The sequence below is a fragment of the Apus apus genome, chromosome 1, assembly GCF_020740795.1.
Source record: "Apus apus isolate bApuApu2 chromosome 1, bApuApu2.pri.cur, whole genome shotgun sequence".
NCBI classification, from domain to species: domain Eukaryota; kingdom Metazoa; phylum Chordata; class Aves; order Apodiformes; family Apodidae; genus Apus; species Apus apus.
Window position 1 is genome coordinate 134,560,759 of NC_067282.1, and position 19,239 is coordinate 134,579,997.

A 19,239-nucleotide genomic window follows, 5' to 3' on the forward strand; every position below is an offset into this window, starting at 1 on the left:
GGACTTTAACATTGTGCATGCATTGCTGCATGGGCTGTAGTCACACAGGCATGGACTAAGCAGTAGAAGCAGGAAAATATGTGCAAACAGCAGTTGGAGCCATGCAGATGCCTCAGTGCAGTGATGAGAATGGCAGAGCTACACTTGGAAGCTGGTGCTTTTCTGAAAAAGTACCAAACAACAACAAAAAAATCTAGTGGGGTTTTTACATCTCAGTTGTAAAACCATAAGTGCATAAGAGATCCTCAGTGCTCAGACTGCTTCAAAAATCATGCTACTGATTTTTAATACCCAATTTCTAGAGCAAGTTTTCCACCCACAGGCAAACTTGTACCCTATTGTCTGATTCTTTAGTGTGAGGGTGGTGAGACACTGGCAAAGGTTGCCCAGGGAGGTTGTGAATGCCCCATGCCTGGAAGTGTTCAAGGCCAGGTTGGATGGGGCTCTGAGCAACCTGGTCTAGTGGGAGGTGTCCCTGCCCATGCAGCGGGGTTGGAACTAGATGATCTTTAAAGTCCCTTCCAACCCCAACCATTCTATGATTCTATAATATGATATGATTGGTTTTCTTTCCAGAATAAGCCTGTAAACTCTTTATAGTCAGAAATGTCAGGTTCTTTGCTCACCCACACTATCCAAGTTAGAAAAGAGGAAGGCATGGACTGTGAAAAAGATCTGTAGGAGAGGAGCAGATTCATGACCATCTGAAGGAGCTGAAGGTGCACAAGGCTATGGGATCTGAGGAGATTCACCCATAGCTTCTGAAGGAGCTGGCCAATGAAGTTGCAGAGCATCTGATCATCACATTTGAAAAGTATTGGCAGTCTGGAGAAATCCCCACTGACTGGAAAAGGGGAAACATAACTCTCATTTTCAAGAAGAAAAAAAAGGAAGACCCACAGAACTATAGACTGGTCGGTCTCACCTCTGTGCCTGGCAAGATCATGGAGCAGATCCTCCTGAAGGCTCTGCTAAGGCACATGGAAAACAAAGGGGTGATTGGTGACAGCCAACACGGCTTCACCAAGGGCAAATCCTGCCTGCCTAATTTGATGGCCTTCTACAATGGGGTCATGGCATTGGTAGATAAAGGAAGAGCAACTGATGTCATCAACCAGGACCTGTGCAAAGCCTTTGACACTGTCCTGCATGACATCCTGGTATTGAAACCAGAATGGTATGGATTCAATGGATGGACCACTTATTGGGTATGGAACTGGCTGGATGGTCCCACTCAAAGAGTGGTGATCAACAGCTCAATGCCCAGATGCAGACCTGTGACAAGTGGTGTTCCTAAGGGTTGGTACTGGGACCGGTGCTATTTAACATCTTTGTCAGCGACACGGACAGTGGAACTGAGAGCACCCTCAGCAAGTTTGCCAACAACATCAAACAGCGTGGTGAGGTCAACATGCTGGAAGGGAGAGGTGACATCCAGAGGGACCTTGACAGGTTTGAGACATAGGCTCATGCAAATTCCATGAAGTTCAACCAGACCAAGTGCAAGGTTCTGCACCTGGGTTGAGGCAATCCCAAGCACAAATACAGGCTGGAGGGAGAATGGATTGAGAACAGTCCTAAGGAAAATGACTTGGAGGTGATGGTGGATGAGAAGCTCAACATGAGCCAGCAGTGTGGGCTTGCAGCCCAGAAAGCCAACTGTCTCCTGGGCTGCATCAAAAGAAGTGTGGCCAGCAGGTCAAGTGAGGTGACTCTGTCCCTCTACTCTGCTCTCGTGAGACCCCACCTGGAGTGCTGTGTCCAGTTCTGGAGCCCCCAGCATAAGAAGGATATGGAGGTCCTGGAGATAGTCCAGAGGAGGGCTATAAAGATGATCAGAGGGCTGTAGCACCTCTCCTAACAAAGACAGGCTGAGATAGTTGAGGTTGTTCAGCCTGGAGAAGAGAAGGCTTTGGGGAGACCTCATAATGGCCTTCCAGTATCTGAAGGGGACCTACAGGAAAGCTGGAGAGGGACTTTTTTTTTTAAGGGCATGTAGCAATAGGACAAGGGGTAATGGTTTTAAACTGAAAAAGGAGAGATTTAGGGTAGACATTAGGTGGAAATTCTTTAGTGTGAGGATGGTCAGGCACTGGAACAGGTTGCCCAGGGAAGCTTGTGTGAGTCCCCTCCCTGAAAACATTCAAGGCCAGGTTGGGTGGAGCTTTGAGCAACCTGGTCTAGTGGAAGGTGTCCCTGCCCATGCAGGGGGGTTGGAACTAGATGGTCTTTAAGGTCACTTCCAACTCAAACCATTCTAGGATTTTTAAAAATTATTTTATTATTGCATCCAACACTGTATTGATGCTCAGTGTCATCAAGCATTGATAAATGCCTTTTGCAATTTGGTCCTGATCTTGAGATAGGTTTCCTGATCACAGCTGACCAGATCTATCACAAATATTGATATAAAGTACTGTTAGACTGCTTTACAGTAGCTTCTCACTAGCATTCTTTCCCTCAGGTTCATTCCCTGGTTTCAAATGTATCACAGTCCTGAAATACAATTCATAGCATTACAAATGGATTCTGACATCTGAGGTCTAGTGAAAAGCCGAAGCTTCTCCGAGTATGGTTCTCCCTGTCTAAAAGCAGGGTTGCATAGAACAAGTAGGTTAAATTGTCCTTTTCAACAAAATAACTCATCAGGAAATTTTGATAAAAATAATAATATCTTAGTTTCTCTTTCTTCCCATGTTCTTTCAGAAAGAAATATCCTAAGGCTTGAAGCTAGTAAAAGGGGGTGTTCTTTTTCACACAAACTTTGTGAAAACACTGGCAAAGTTTTAAAATGCCAAAATGAAAAAAAACAAAGCTTGTATGCATGGCAATATAGGGACTGAGGCAGTTAATTCTGCTTCATTTGTATGTGGGAATAAAAACCTTAAAAATAATCCATTCTGAATTTTTCCATAAAATAAAATAAAGAGAAGATCTTTTAAACTAAAGACATATGAGAAGCACAAGAAGAAATACAGGCTATTCAACTAGACCTATTAGCAGGATTAAACTGACTTCAGTTGTTTGTTGAGTGAGAGACAGACTCCTTGATGTAAACATCTTAATAAGCACAGAAAACAGACTGGATTAGCCTAGTTCTATATGTTTAAATGGTAGCTGTACATGCTGATGTACCATCTCAAGCAACAGCTTTAAACAAAATTAAGAATTTAGTAATAGAATTAACTTGTACGGTGTCATCCAATATAGTGTATTGACTGTCTGCAGTTGAAAAGATAGTTATTTGTCTATATTAATTTTACAGGTCCTACTGTTAGCCTGTTTTTCCACTAGTTCCAGAGCAAGGAGATTGAGCCTTCTACAGCAATTACATACTACTTTGGCAAGCTTTGATGTGCTGTAGATAGAATACTCAAACACTGGGAGGTCATGTACAGATTTCTTGGGTTTAAGTCCTGAAGTTTACAATGGCAAATTTTGCAGTTACCAAGCTATGATCTTAACACTCCATCCTGGCAATGTTTCACTTTACACACAACTTTTTATTTCCGTAATCTAAAGAGATTAAGTCCCACTCCCTAAATTAAGTATCAGTGCAAGATCATCCAGTCATGACAGCAATAGTGAACTGTGTCAAAACAGAATGCTTATTTATTTATCATCTGAGACAGTTTAACAAATTTAGTTGTAAAATAGGAAAGCATCAGTAATAACCAATAACAGCTCTGTGCTTATCACAAGTTCAGAGCTTGCTACAGTAAGACAGTTGCTTCTATAGGTATATGGTAGGGCTTTGAAGTTGGATCTTCCTTAAGTCTTTGGTAGAGACAAAACTGTACCTGGAAGTTGGCAACAATGGACAAAAAAAGAGTATGGAAGTCAGATCTGGAGCAAAGATTTGTTTCTAGTAACCAATTGAGAGAATGAAATGAAAGAACAGAATTAGCTCAGAAAAACTTCACCAACCTATATACTAAGACGTGACAAGTGCTGGTTTGCTGCTGCCTGGGGTAAGGTTCAGAAGTGACATCTGACAGCAATGAGTATACTAAATGTTTCCCACTAAAGCAGTATTTCCCCTTTACTAGCCCACCAGCAAATTATAAAGAGTTCAGAAAGAACAAACCTTCTTTGAAGCAATTTTGTTAGCTTTCATCCCTACAAAGCTGTTTGAGGGTATTTGACTATTTGAGATTAGCATTACTTTGCTACATACAGAGCCTTTGAGACTTGCTTGCCTTCTTTTAGGGAAGGAGAGGAGAAAGGGGTATTCTTATAACAAGCATTCACTAAATGCCAAGAAAGCAGCAGTAGTTCCCTGTTGTCTAGTTTTTAATCCCTAGTTTTCTCAGAGAGTATTTTTTCTAAAGCAGCCTGGTATTCTTTAATTCCTCATCAGTTACTATATAGAAAAGTTGAGACACAAATGGCTATAAAATGGCTATATCATGTTCATCTGATTGTGGGCAGCAGATCAGAGATCTCCAGTAAGCTTACTCTAGATGAGATGTATAAACTAGACAACTTCTGATCACACCATTGAAGTTGGAGTCTTTCTTGAGTACGCTTTCTTTAGTCCTGGTGTTTGATTTGTGCTATACGAGACAATTAACTAAATCAAGTCTTGTTAGGACAAAACAGGATATAACGTACTGCAAGACTTCAAATATTTGTCCTTAATCCATCTTTTCAGCTCATCTTCAGTTTCCAGGTTGCATACCATAGCATGTTTTGGACTAGCGTTTAGTAGAAGAGACAGTCCTGTAAGTCTAGCACACTTAGCTATTCAGTTGCCTTTTCACCCTTGACTTGAATCAGGTTGTTCACTCAGAGTTTAACTGTGGTCTTGGTTCACTTCGTTGAATAGTCTGAGACATGTTCCTTTTCTCTGCAGAGGAATCTTCTGATCCCCTGGTGGGCAAATGAAAGACTTTATTAAGCTCCAGTAGAGACTGAGTGGAGCCTACTCACACAACATTTTGCTAAGGCTGATTGCTACTTAACTCATTTAGCATCAGAGAAGCCTATAGATTTTCTAAAAGAATATTTGCAATGCAGTTTTTGCTTTCCACATCTTTAATCCAGGAGAGCCTGGCAGAGCTGACTGAATACAGAACACTTGCATAATTTTCAAGCGAATGAAAGAAGTTGGTGTTAGCAGCCCTGATACCCACCATTTCTAAAATTTAGCTAATTCCCTCAAAACTTCAGTTTAGGAATCAATCAGGCCTCATGGATTTCCAGGGGCAGGAGATATAGAAGACTAGGGAACACGCATAGACTAGTTCAGTCTTCCAGCAAAGCCTCACTTCCTAATTCAAAGTGGTAACTTATTTCTCCTGGGGAGGAACCAAATATATTAAAATCAAGGTATCAATAAGGACATTATGTAATCTTTACAAATGCCTGCACTCTGGAAGCACTTTCCAAGCTTCTGAATAGATAGAAAGCTGCAATATGCAAGCAAGAATATACAGGCTTTGAATATATGCCACTTTTCTGTTTGGGGTCCTTTCCAATAGCCCTTACTAAAGTCTGGCTACTAGTAAGCTTAAGGCTGTGCAATATTTACAAGAACTGCTTATCTTAAGGAAGAGTATGACAAAGTAGTCTTCCCCTCATCAGCTTCAAAATTTGGAGGACACCATCTGGTCAGTCATCTCAAACAAGACCAGCAACAATGGCTTGGAGCCACAGGGAAGAAGTTGAATGAGGGACTAGGTGCTCTTAGTGGAAATTCTAAGGTGTAGCATTACTTACATGATGGCAGAGAACACAGATGCAAGAAGGCCAGCAAGCAGAAGGAACACAAGAACACTTAGGATGGATGTAATAACAATCATGCCTCCACTCCTGTGATCAGGCCAGGTATCAATTTTCAAGGGAAGTTTAACTAGAAAAGCACAGAAATAATGTTTCTATAATCTATTTTTGGCTGTGAATATCCCCACCAAAGAGGAGAAAGCTGGTGACTTAGGAGAAGCAAAGTGATTATATCTATGTCTGAAGTCTTAGATGATTTATGGGAAACAGATTTAAGACTCAGTGTCAGCATTCAAAGTTTATAAGCTTTGCTCAGCAGGATAGTCAGTATGACAAATATCTGTATTACTGACAAATGTCAACAGCACCAGATACCATGACATGCATCAAATCTGAAATGGTATGCACAAATTTATCTTTAATTGAAGTACACAAGAGAAGTAGAGATTTACTCCCTATTTAAGTCTGCTACTCCAATATTGAAAGCCTGACAACATTGTTAAAACTTTAGAAAAGGACTAGGTTTTGCTCATACAGCAAGTGTCCTAAGGTAAGTATAGCTGCTCAAAAGATCTGTGCAAAGCCACAGACTTACCTCTTCTGGTTTTGATTGGGTCAGACCAGAGAGTTTGGTCTTTCATTAAACCTTCAGTGGTATCTACCAACACGTATTTAAACCTGAGGGGAAAAAGAGTGAAATGAGGTATTTCAAATTTGAGCTTCTTTACTAACATTTTAAAGCTATTGGATTAGCTGGTGAGACTTCAGGTTTTGCAAAGGACTAGATGGCAACCAAAGGTAATTGACTGTTCCCAGAGACCTTATAAAAAACAACTAGAATTAACAATGGAAAAGCATTCTGTGCTATGTCATGCACAATTTGCACATTGTTCTTGTGAACTTTCCAAAAACAGTTTTTCCCAGCTTGCTGTTTCCTGCTGTGAAGGGCCTGTTGTTTAGGACAGCAAGTGGTTTTGATTTCCATATGGAAGTCAAAGATTTTTCCAACAATAGAGATCTTTGGCACTTTTCCTGATAGAGTAGAGCACTGAAGAAAGAGACCAATATCACATTTAGCAAAGAAATTAAATTTCCATTCCACAATAGTTTGAGTTTTCAGAAATGCCATGAAGAGAAAGGGGAAGCAAGACAGTTTTTGCAAAACTATGAGCCCATATTACTTTGTTTCAGAAGGATATTATGTCTGCTCAGCAGATACAGCTCCATGTGACTGCCATTTTTACTACAGCTTTTAAATAGCTGGCAACAGCAAAACAAGTGTTTTAGCTAACAGCTGTCAGGGTGCCTGTATTCCTCAGAAGGTCAGCTTCCCCAGACAACAGGGGTCAGACAAGTCTGCAGGCCACCTAGCCCTCACTCTGAAGTCTCCACTCACATTAGGAGCTTCCTGGAGCTGGAGACCAAGGAGAACCTTGATTTTGCAGAATCCCATAAAAACAAAGGAAGCAGTGCCAGGTCCTTATCTGCAGTTTGGCAGAATCATCTAATACAAAAAACATGGTGAGTAATCTCAACATTATTTTCCAGTCAAAATCCTTTTCTACAAGCAGTTTCTAATCAGATGCTGTCACTGGACTGTCTACTCCAACATAGGTATAGGTCCAGCAGTTCACAGTTGAATTTTCCTACCAAGCCATGAATTTAACCTGATAGAGTTCACCATTGCTCCATCTGTGGGATGCTAGTCCAAAACCAAGCCATCTTTGTAGCTACCTTGCAATACAGCATTTCAATTGGGGACAGGTAATTCACATCATGCCTTTACAAAAAAACATCACACACTCAATTTTGTTTCCTATTATGTTTTAAGAGCAGCAGTCGCCTTGTAAGAAGTAAGAATTATACCTGTATGTTGTGTCTGGTGCAAGAGGTGGGTTACAGACAGCTAGGAAGTTTGGGTCATACAGACAAGTCACATCATCCCCAACTCTGAAAAGGTATTGTTTCAGGACATCAGAAACTTTGTTGACATCTCCCACATGAGCAAGCTTGGGAGGTGATGCACAGTTGGGGACATTGAACAAGGCAGCCTTGTAAGGTCCAAGCTGTCCCCCATTTGTTTGTTGGAACGTGCTGTCAAGTGGTTTGCTGTTGTTGTCGGTCACCCGGGAGCTTATTGCGCTTGCTGCAGGAGAGATTATTTTTAACAAGCTTGTTAGAACTACTTCAGCCCTTTCCATTAACCTTGTATTTACTTGGCAACTTGCTCTTCTACCCCAAAACACCCAAAAGGGAAACAAAAAATCTGCTGCCAGTTTGGCTGTGTAGTGATCCTACCTCTTCCTCCGTATTTTTGGTCTTTACCCTTGTTGCTCAGGAGCTGTGAGGTATCCGCAACATATCTCAGTGCAATACTTTTTAGTATCCACCCACCCAAAAGTCCTCTTTTCCAAGGAGAATCTGATGGAGTGGGCAGAGCGTGGCAAAGGCTGCTCTTCCCACATGCCACACATGATACCAATAAATATCACCTGAATCTTACCATTTCAGGTTTGATAGCCAAGGCAGAGTTCCTGTAGAATCACAACCCATCCATCTCCTGGAGTAGAAATCCTTAGAGCTCTGGTCAGGGAAGAGCTGCACCTCCCAGAACCAGCAGTGGGGGCTGCCTGAGCAGATGTGGTATCTACATTTCTGGCCAACCAGGCATGTCCCTGCTTCCAGGCAGGATGCCACAGTAAGTCTGAAAGTCCCCACTGCTTCAAGCAAAGCATGGATCAGCACGCAGCCCTACAGCATAGTTCAGAAACTCATTTCTAGCTCTCAACCCTTTCCTGCTGCAAAGCCGAGGCTGAAGTCTCAAAAATACTCCCCAGTTCTGCAACTGTGGGTTAATTTTTTTTTTTGGGAGGGTGCTCTGCAGTTCATTGCTGTCAGCAGCAAAGGAACATCAGGTTTTCCAAAGCTGTTTTACATTGGGAACTGCTTTAGATTGGAAGCTGCTGTGCTCCTGGAGCAGAGTTCCTGCAACATTCAGCTTTGTAGTATGCTGACACATTTTCTTACCAGCAGAGCTGAACATAAGGTGTTAAGAAACTTAAGTTTTCTTAATTTTCCCTTCTCCCTGCTCCAGGAGGCATCCAAGGGTGAATCAGTGTCCTTTTCTGCAGATCAGAGACAAATCCAAACAAAATTCCTCCCAGTCTGCCAAGTAACAAGTCTGCATCTGCTTGCCTTAAAAGCAGCAGCAGAGATTTCTCTTTTGTAGGTATTCACCCATCTGTGTAGGAAGCTTTTGCCACAGAATCTGTAGAAGATGGAGTACCTGATGTAGTTCCTAACACAAAGCACCAGATACATTTGTGTACTTGCAGGTGTAACAAGGCTGTCAGGTCAGTGTAGCCTTTTATATAATTAAATTGCACTTGTAGTCTGTTTCAGACAGAAAAAGATGTGCATTTCAGTTGTGAGATGTCTCTCATTAGACCATGCTTTCACAATTGTCTACATAAGCTGTATGGGATGGTATCTCTAGTTACAGTTTCTACCCATCCAAGGCCTATTCCTTCCACCTTATCCTAAGCGGCAACAATTGGCAAAGGAAGTTTTAAGGCTGTTTTGTCTGTTGACCAATTTCACTGCTGTCCCCTTTGATGTCCTCTTCTCTGTGCCTTTCAGAGAAGGAGGCTGCACACTGCCTCCAGGGGAGAAAGTGTGATATAAGGAAGTAATTTATTTCTGTCAGCTTATGGAGTAGCTCTAGCTTGGCATTCAAAACATTCTGCCAGAGCAGCAGGGAAATGAGAAGGCAGCCCTTGGTCACTGCCAGCAATGTGTCATTGCCAAGCAGTTAAGAAATGTATTTTATGAATGAACCAATAGGCCAAGCATCTTTGATCACAAGTATAGCATGACTTGCCTTTGTCTACTAAAAAAAAAAAGTAGTCCTTCCAAGGGCTGGCTACCCTAACCATAAAGGAAACAGCAGCAGTTACACCCAGTTTGTCTCATCAGATTTACTTAGGGGAATCCAGACTTTTATACAAGGCATTTGTGTTTGGACAAAGATAAGGTATTGGACTGTGGAACACTGGTTTTCATTAGAAAGATTTGGGCAAACATTTGTAGCTGATAGTGCTGCTCCACGCTTACTGGGTGTTAAGCTACCACAGCACTAACCCTTGCTATTAGCCCCATTTAAATACTACAGCAATTTTATTATCTTTTATAATGATACTCTAGAGAAAACAGACCAGAGGCTCAACTTGCACATCACTTACAGCTACAGATGTTTCTCTTTTCCCCTGTTCAGACTAACTTCCATTACATTGTGAAGAACTGCATGCAACGGCCCCATCACGTAGCTATCTTTTGAGAGGCATAATGCTGGATCCTTACCCAATTCCTTCATTGCATACAAGTAGATGACGTAGGATTTGTTTGCACTCAATGAGCTGTCAAACATACAGAAAGGCTTTTCTAGAGTGACTGTAGTGAGAGTGGGATTGTTTGTAGCAAGCTGAGGGGCTGCAATCTGAGGCTTCAGACTTTGATCTAGAGGAGAAAGGTACAAAAAATATTATGAAAAAAATCTTTCTCCTCTGCCGCTGTAAGCTTTAACTGGCAGTGCTAACAAACAACATTAAAGCATAAAAGGGGGATGTGAGCTGCAGCTGAGCAGGAAACAGCCTACCTGCTCTGTGGAAGTTTGAGGGTTGGGATTTTTGCTTTAATACAAAATGGAGAACCCAAGGACTTAGGGAGGAAAACATGTTGCTCCTCAAACATACAGGGCACATCATCTCAGAAGGACAAAAGCAAAGAGGATACTTGAACCTTCATCTTTAGAGTCACATGCATAGCCCCCCCTCCCTCTGTTGGAAGCATGATCTTCCAGCAGAATAAATGTTTGAAGTCCTAAACCCCTCCCAAGAGAGGTCCTAGAGTGGAGAGTTGACACAAGACAAAACAAAAACAAAGGAAGAGATAAAGAGAGAAACAAAAAAAAGGAGAAGAAGGTGCAGGTAGAGGCCTCTTACCTGCACACAACTGTCCCAAGCAGCAAAACACTAATACAACCCAATGGCTGCACATCCTTGAGACCTCCAGAAACCTTCCACAAAAGGAAAAACAATGCTGGAAAGCAGCCCCCACATTCACACTCTTCCTGAAGTGAACCACACCTGCTCCTTTCCACAAGGTCCTCTCAGGTAGGAGCTGCCTACCCTCTCAGCACCTCCCTATATGCTTACTGTCCCCTCCTGCGCAGGTGTCACCAATCCTCCCCACTCCCTTCCCCAGCTATTATCTACTCCCAGGTAAGGAAGGGTGTAGCAGCTTTGATTTTCACCTGATAGTGGGCACCAGTGTAGCTCTCAGCAGCACAAAGAGATTTCTTTTTCCCATCTGTGCCAGGGGTAGGTGTCTTTGTTCTTTACCTTCTTCAGTCTAAAAGCTTTTGAAATCTCTCCTGTAGGGAAAATTTGGAACTGAATATTGGAATTCTGCATGTTGTCTGCATCATGGTTCTGATCCAGAGTTCTGAATTTGGGTAGCCTTAACAGAGGCTATAATTGCCTTCTGAAATGTGTTTCCTGGGTTACATCCTGAAAAGCATAAGCCTTCTGGTTAACCCTGATGAGATTCAGGACATCTACATGAAGAGCAAACCACTGGGAAGTCTGAATGTGACCTGTTGTACTGAGTTGTTCAGCTGAGAATATTCTTGATGAGTAATTGCTATTAGGAATGGTCTATTACATAAAAGCTCAGACTACAAAATTATTAATCATCAACTTAAAATAGGCTGAGGATAAAAAAACAAGTATCAGTAAAATTTTACAGAATTAATGGTGCCAACGTGCTGTCACTGCAGCAACTCCAGATTTACAATAATATCACTGCAGTTACATTACCAAATCCACCTCCTTTATGGATATGGCCATGGGCCCCAAAAATCTGTTTGAAATATGTAATCATGTGATTATAATGCAATTTCCTCTCCATATGTGTCTCATTTTGTTTCAAATTCTGCATGTCATCTTCAGCATGTTTGGTTTGACTGTTTTCTCACACTATTTTTGAGGGAGAATATTGAATACAGGAGTTACCCTAGATTTGCACTGCTATAAAATAAGAATGAGTTGTGTTATTCTTGCTCACTATACAAAGCATTCTTAGCCTGTGCTGGCATAAATACTCAGATAAATCAGATTAAGCCAGAAAAGATCTTACACTTCTGCATTTTATTCCTAGGAATCTGATTTTGAACATTTACACTAGAGGGGTTAGCTGTACAAATCTGGTACTGATCTGCCCATGAGTGTTTTTATCTCTTAAAGCAGTATAACTGCACCAGAACTGTAAAGTTTCTGACTCCACAGTAAAAGAAGAGCTTAAGAACAGCAAGATATATTTCTCTATCATAAAACCAGTCCTATCTTCAAACAGTGATTCCTGTAAATTCAGATCCTGATTTGTTTAGACAGGTAAGCCTTTCAGAGCAATAAGCAGTAGCTTTTTTTTTTTTCCCATTTAAGACAGAAAATAGACACATTATTTGCCTAATTAAAAAAAAAAAAAAAAAAAAGACACCAGGACATACTGAATGAAAGAGAAAAAGAAATGTTCTGCTTCGTGGCATGCACACACTTGCATGTGCTACAAAATACTCCCCCCATTTATTTAAGAAAGCAGTGCTCCCTCACTTTCTGAAGCATCAACACAGACAACAGAAAAAAGTAGCCATTTTAAAAATCAACAGATTATGGCCCAGAATCACAACAGAAGTTCTGATTTGAAGGTATACACACATACACACACGCACATATATGTATATTATTCACAGCCATAAAACAAAAACTTCAGCACCTATTACACAAAACTCTGCCTGACCTTCTTGGTGTGTAGCCTGGATGAAGAATGTGGCAAACTGCTCTGTGGGCTACAGTCATGCAAACAGTTACTCACATAATGAATTTCACATCAGCCAGAAGTATGTCAATAGAGCTGCTTATCACAGAAAGTTAATCAACTTTCAAAGTGGTTACAGAATGACAATTTTTAGACATATTTTTTCATGAAGCTATTTTGTAAAGCCATCAAAATTTACTTGAGTACAAGGCCATCTTGTGCTCTAGTGGAATTCACCAGCCAGAATAAGGGAGACTAATATTGCCTGTGTTGCAAGATTTTAAAATTGCTGGGTCTGTTCCCCGCTCAGAAGAACCTCCAACAAAGTCTGAAAATTAACAGGACAATAAACTCTCTCAGCTCCGTCTGTGCTGGCAGATGTGTCCTAAATTAGGACCAGATTTCATCCTTGCTTACACTTGTGTAAATCTGTATTAACTCTGCTGAAGTCAGGGGAGCTTGTCTGGGTTTAAAGGATGTTACTGTGAACAAACTTAACCTCAGTATAACTACAGTTTTCCCTGAAGGAAGTGCAAGAGAAGAAATCAATGTAAATTCTGACATCTTCGTTTAAGCAATAATACCAATTTTCTTGTAGCATTGTGGGAAATTCTGGAGTAAATCACAGAAGCCCCTAGACTCAGTTTGGATTGATGGCTCCAGGAGAACAAAACTTTCCTGTAGCCTTGGCTTTCCAGGGCTGTGTGAAGCCCGTAAGTGTTCAAGAAGGACGAAGTCTGAAGTCCTGAAAGGCTGTGAAATGTATGGAACCCTGCAAGATCAGAAGTCCAAACCTTCTTTACATTCTCAGCTGTGTGTATAGTGGAGATAACTCATGTGCTCCATCTCTCTGATCCATGGCACAGGATAAAATTTATGGGCCATTTGCAAGCCCAGCTCCATGTAGAGACTCTACAGTGTTTAATAAAGAGATTAAAAAGCATAGTGGTGACATCTACCACTCTAATCCAAAGGGTGAGAAAGACAAATAAAACATCAAATAAAATTTAAAGTACTTTGAAGATCCTTACAATTTTCTGCATAGCTATTTTTAGATTGTAATTTCCTGCAGATATTTTGGTGGGAGTAGACCTTAAGGAACAGGCTGACAGAGGAGAGTAGTAATGCCTTTGTGAATTAACTTTTGAAAAGCAGTCAATGAACAAGGGAGATCTGGAAGAGAATGCAGAGGTGATTAAAAAAAAGTTGATAAAACAGATGATCGAGGTTTTGGAGGATGGTGGAGGGCTCACACAGTTTAAAAAACTGGGAAAGACAGAGATGCAGCATTATAAAATATGAAAGTGAGCACAAGTTGGAATGAAAAACGATTGAAAATTTTTTCCTTCTGTCTAGTCACTGTTGTTCTGACACAGTCTGGCAGGAACTACAACCACCTCTACTGCTCAGTCTTATGCATCATCTGGTCTGCAGAGGTTACCCACAAGGGAAGCAGCTGTTGCACTGCTCTTATGATAAGAACATCTGTCCATTTGAGAATGGCACTGAAACAAAAAAAAATCTGTTCAAAGAGGTTACTGGTCAGCTACTACAGACTTCAGAAGTGGTTGTTCTGGGGGTTGGTATCAGCAACAGATTGTCATGGGCGGTGTCTGGAAATCCAAGCTATCCTGGCAATGAAAACTTTCACCTAATGGTAAATATCTTTCAGTCACTACTGCACGGTATTTCTATCATAAGGCTGCAGATAAAAGGGAGAAATTTCCCATTTATCCAGGGAAAAAAAAAACCCCTCACTGAAGCAGGAGGTGAAATACCTCTCTCAAAGTCTTCTCAGGATACTTGAAGGCAGTAGGAGATTCACATTTCACAAGATCTGCTGCACAAAGGCTGCACGGATGCCTGGTACTGTTGTACGGTTCTGAAATCTCTTTCATATATTTTCGGCTTCCTGGACAGGAATTTCTGTCCTTTGTTAGTGCCACAAGGGACATTAAATTCTGATCTTAAAATCTGCACACCTATTAACAAATAGGTCTCAAAAATTAATTTCCTGGGTCTTTCTTCCTCCTTTCCTAATAAAGTCCTTTTGAATGTATATTATGAATCTCTGGGAGAGCTCTGCAAACCACTGTATTAAAAAGAGATAGGTGTGACAGAGACAAGCTTCATCCTACATTCACTCAGTGCAGGAACAGACTTAGGTGCTGAGTGAGGGTCCCATCTGTGCACAGATTGGAGCAGTATGACTCACTGATCCATTGATCTCCTTAAATTAGAAATATTTCAAGTATCCATAAGGGAATATGAAGGCTCAGTTAGACAGATGAAAACTTGGACCTTATTTTGTCATCTGGTGACAATTAATTTTGTGCAAACCTGAAAGGTCAAGCAGTGGAAATAGTAGGAAGGGAAAAATAACTTTCTACATAAGAAATAAGGGCCACACCATTGTTTAATATAAATTGGCATAGCTCCGTTGAGGTAGATTTCTTATGAACAGAAGAACTGGTCCTTCCTGCATTCCTCTCAGAAATCACATATAAGATAGTATCACTGCAGTAAACCCCAAACAAGTGCAGAAACTGAAACATCTGAAGCTTGAAGGAGCCAGAGGTTAAAATGAAAGGCCCCTTTGTTACACAGGAATTATTCTTTTCTGAGGAAATATCTTACTATCTACAGTTATCTGCTTGAACTTTCATTTCATACTGTTAAGAATCACTAAGAAGTACTTATTTTTTATGAAAGTCCTGGGCTTATGTGATAATGTAGATATCCCTAATAAAACCAAGCACCATTTTCTGCATCCTTCTCAGAACTGCCCCTTATGATGGATCTTTTATGCCAGGCAGGTCAATGTGTTGGTGCCACATTTCTTCACTTACAAAATGATAGTATTATCCTACTTCAGTGAATCCACTGTTGGTTGAGGGGCTTGTTCTAAACACTACATATAATGAGGAGTCACACTGGTGTAGAAAAGGAAGAAAATTAAATATCTTTGGTAATTCAGAGTGGTTGAGTAATTATGTGTTATATCTATGACCAAAGTAACATGTTGTTCGGGTTTTTTTTATGAAGAACTAAGCAAAATGGCAGGGAATGGAGTTAACCTTCCTGGCCTGTGAAATGCTTGCATTCCTTAGGCTGCAGTTTCTGGCTTCATGAGAAAATAACTTCACTGTATTTACACAACATGGGTCAATGCAATGACCTTTTCCTTGGCTGATGTGAGGAAGCAGGCTTCCCTAAGCAGTGGGTGTAATCCCTCACCTTTGTCCTCAGGTTGCTATTGATTACTTAGAATCATAGAATCACAAAACTATTCAGGTTGGAAAAGACCCTTGGGATCACCAAATCCCAACCATCATCCCTACTCTACAAAGTTCTCCCCTAAATAATATCCACCAACACCACATCCAAATGACCCTTAAACACATCCAGGGATGGTGACTCCACCACCTCCCTGGGCAGCCTATTCCAGTGTCTGACCACTCTTTCTGTGAACATTTTTTTCCTAATGTCCAGTCTAAACCTCCCCTGTTGCAGCTTGAAGCCATTCCCTCTTGTTCTGTTGCTAATTACCTGTGAGAAGAGACCAGCACCAATCCCTCTTCAATGACCTTTCAGGTAGTTGTAGAGACTGTTGAGGTCTCCCCTCAGCCTCCTCTTTCTTAAACTAAACATTCCCAGCTCCTTCAAGCGTTTTTCATATACTTGTATAATAGAGCACTTTAAATTTAATTATACCAGGTAAATAAAATGCTTTCTGGGTTTGCAAGCAAGAGTGAATTTTAATGACATGGAACATTATTTAATATTTGAGATTTGAGAAGGATCTCTCTGTAATGGCTGAAGAGTAGGATCTTTCTTACAAAGATTTCATTAAGGCTTAGAATACCTCTCTAAATCTAGAGTCCTGAAATTTCACTTCATGGAGCCAGTTCAATACTCTTGAGAACTGGCTGAACTTTGGTGCAATAGCTGTGGTTTTATATGAATCTGAAGTACAAAACAGCCAGGCTCGTGTACTGCTCAGTATGCCAAATTCCACTGCAGTCAGACCAAGGTGAAAGTTTTCTAACTAAATGATGAATTAGGTCCATAATGTTGTAATTAAAAATGGAAAAAGCCTTCTGTTAGGACTTCCTTTACACACTGAATTGTAACCCACTAACTAATTCACTGTTCCTGGAAGGACAAAAAGTATATGCTGGTTTTGACTACGGTTTTTATATTGTAGCTGAAATGCTATACGATACATTCTGTTAGATGCTGTTGGAAGTTAACAATCAAATAAAAACCCCTAAACCAGAACTACCCTCTAAAAAGAAGTATAAGAATCAGATGTCACTTAGTCTGGATTCTCATTTTTCAGACAACTTCATGAAGTTCAATAAAGCTAAGTGCAAGATCCTCCACATGGGGTTGGGGCAATCCCAAGCACAAATACAGGCTGGAGGGAGAATGGATTGAGAACAGTCCTAAGGAAAATGACTTGGGGGCACTGGTTGACAAGAAGCTCAACATGAGCCGGCCCAGAAAGCCAACTGTGTCCTGGGCTGCATCAAAAGATGTGTGGCCAGCAGGTCAAGTGAGGTGACTCTGTCCCTCTACTCTGCTCTCGTGAGACCTCACCTGGAGTGCTGTGTCCAGTTCTGGAGCCCCCAGCATAAGAAGGATATGGAGGTCCTGGAGATAGTCCAGAGGAGGACTATAAAGATGATCAGAGAGCTGGAGCACCTCTCCTAACAAAGACAGGCTGAGATAGTTGAGGTTGTTCAGCCTGGAGAAGAGAAGGCTTTGGGGACACCTCATAATGGCCTTCCAGTATCTGAAGAGGACCTACAGGAAAGCTGGAGAGGGACTTTTTACAAGGGCATGTAGTGATAGGACAAGGGGCAATGGTTTTAAACTGAAAAAGGAGAGATTTAGGGTAGACATTAGGTGGAAATTCTTTAGTGTGAGGATGGTCAGGCACTGGAACAGGTTGCCCAGGGAAGCTGTGTGAGCCCCCTCCCTGAAAACGTTCAAGGCCAGGTTGGGTGGAGCTTTGAGCAACCTGGTCTAGTGGAAGGTGTTGCTGCCCATGCAGGGGGGTTGGAACTAGATGGTCTTTAAGGTCCCTTCCAACCCAAACCTTTCTAGGATTCTGTGGTTCTATGAATAACACAGAGATGTCCCATTCACTTGCCTTCCAAGACGTGTACAAAGGCTTTGTGAAACACTACTGATACACAGATCCACGATATTGATATCATGGTTCCAGTGCAGACTATGCAGGAAGATGGAGTAATCTGTAAATGTTGGTGCTGAGTGACCATCTGCTGCTAGTCAAAATTTATGTTCTTAACAACATCTATATTTCTGTTCACTTATGTCCATTTTGTTTGTTGTTTGACAATGTAGACCTCTAGAATTTTCATACAGGTTACTACTGATAAAGTTTAAATAGCTCAGTTTCATCTCTGTTCCTCTTCAGTGTTCAAAGGACTATATTATACAAAATATGCTTCTGAGTAGTGGCTTCTTGTTCAACTCTTAATCAAATGGAAGCCATGAGAACCTGTCAAGCTGGAGCGCTGCCAGCCCTGTATTGAGTTATCTCTGTAAGTCAGTGAGCAGCACTAAAAGATTTATTTTTAAAAATTCGTTGTCATGGTTTAATAACATAGTATACAGAAACTTCTCATGCACATGTACAGTTGGAATATGACTAGAACAAGAGACTTGGTGGGAAAAGGATCCTGATACTGTGATTCAAAATTGCTCCGGGAAAGGGAGAGAAATGCTTGCCCCAGCTGTGTTTATATGGTTTATAGTTTAACATGACATTTATAGAGTTTTGGTTTATGGTAGACTGAGATGCTTCAGAGTTTTTCTACAGCTTCTTTGAGATCATGTGCCTGGTGGAGATGCTTGGCAGTAAATATCTTTGGTCAGTGCTTAAAGGTGGAAGAAACATCAACCTGATGCTGTAGAAGGCATTTGCTAAAATACATCCCAGAGTAATTTTTTTTTTACAGAGAAAATGGAAAGAACCATTTTAGAGAAAATAAAAGAAAAGGAAGACTGCTTTTCCCGATTCATATGCTTCTGATGTTCTAAGCTTTCAGCTGATATTGGTGGCAAATATAAGTTAATAATCTATCACAGGCAGGATTCAGTATAAATACCAGCTAGGGGAGGGATGAGACAGATAAAACAGTATTAAAATTTCAACTATGCTGCTGTAAGTTTCTCTGCAGTTAAAAAAATTTAAACCTGTAAAGTGAGATAGAACTGAATGAGTAATTTCAATTATGCTGTAAAAAGATTACATGAAAAAAAGTGAGCATTGCTGTGACCAACATCTAAATGGGGAAACTGATGCACAGTAAATTGCAATGACTTACTGAGGTGCTCAAGTCAAAGAAAGTCCACATCTCAACTCTCATGGCTCCCAGTCTAGCATCTAATGGACTGAGCTGATGCCATTATTTCAAGGGACTTTATGATGAGATAGTCTTACTTAACCCAGTAGGCAAAAACTTGTTTCTCTCATATATAGCTATTTAAGCCTTCTCTTTCTCCTCCCAATGCACTCTTTAAGTGGGACTCGGTAAGATATGTCTTGTTGAACTCTGCTTTTTACGCAGCTTCAGTTTCAATCATCTCTTTGTCTCCAGCCTGCCCACT

The 19,239-nt window shown here is 41.0% G+C and overlaps 1 protein-coding gene across 1 annotated transcript; it reads right to left on the minus strand.

Moving 5' to 3' along the window:
• Positions 1-4,784: 4,784 nt before the first annotated feature.
• UPK3A (uroplakin 3A) lies at positions 4,785-10,779 on the minus strand. The gene is made up of 6 exons (XM_051633659.1): positions 10,725-10,779; positions 10,084-10,239; positions 7,591-7,870; positions 6,320-6,402; positions 5,722-5,854; positions 4,785-4,872 (listed from the first exon to the last, which is right to left on the minus strand). Exons 1-6 carry the CDS (start codon positions 10,777-10,779, stop codon positions 4,785-4,787), a joined length of 795 nt encoding a protein of 264 aa, XP_051489619.1.
• Between the last annotated feature and the right edge of the window lie 8,460 nt (positions 10,780-19,239).

Coding starts and splice junctions, on each gene's coding strand:
- UPK3A (XM_051633659.1), bottom strand. CDS start 10,779: ATGTGCAGCCATTGGGTTGTATTAGTGTTTTGCTGCTTGGGACAGTTG. Junction 10,240..10,724: donor CTTGGGACAGTTGTGTGCAG/GTAAGAGGCCTC, acceptor TTTCTCCTCTAG/ATCAAAGTCTGAAGCCTCAG. Junction 4,873..5,721: donor TCTGTGTTCTCTGCCATCAT/GTAAGTAATGCT, acceptor TTTGCCCACCAG/GGGATCAGAAGATTCCTCTG.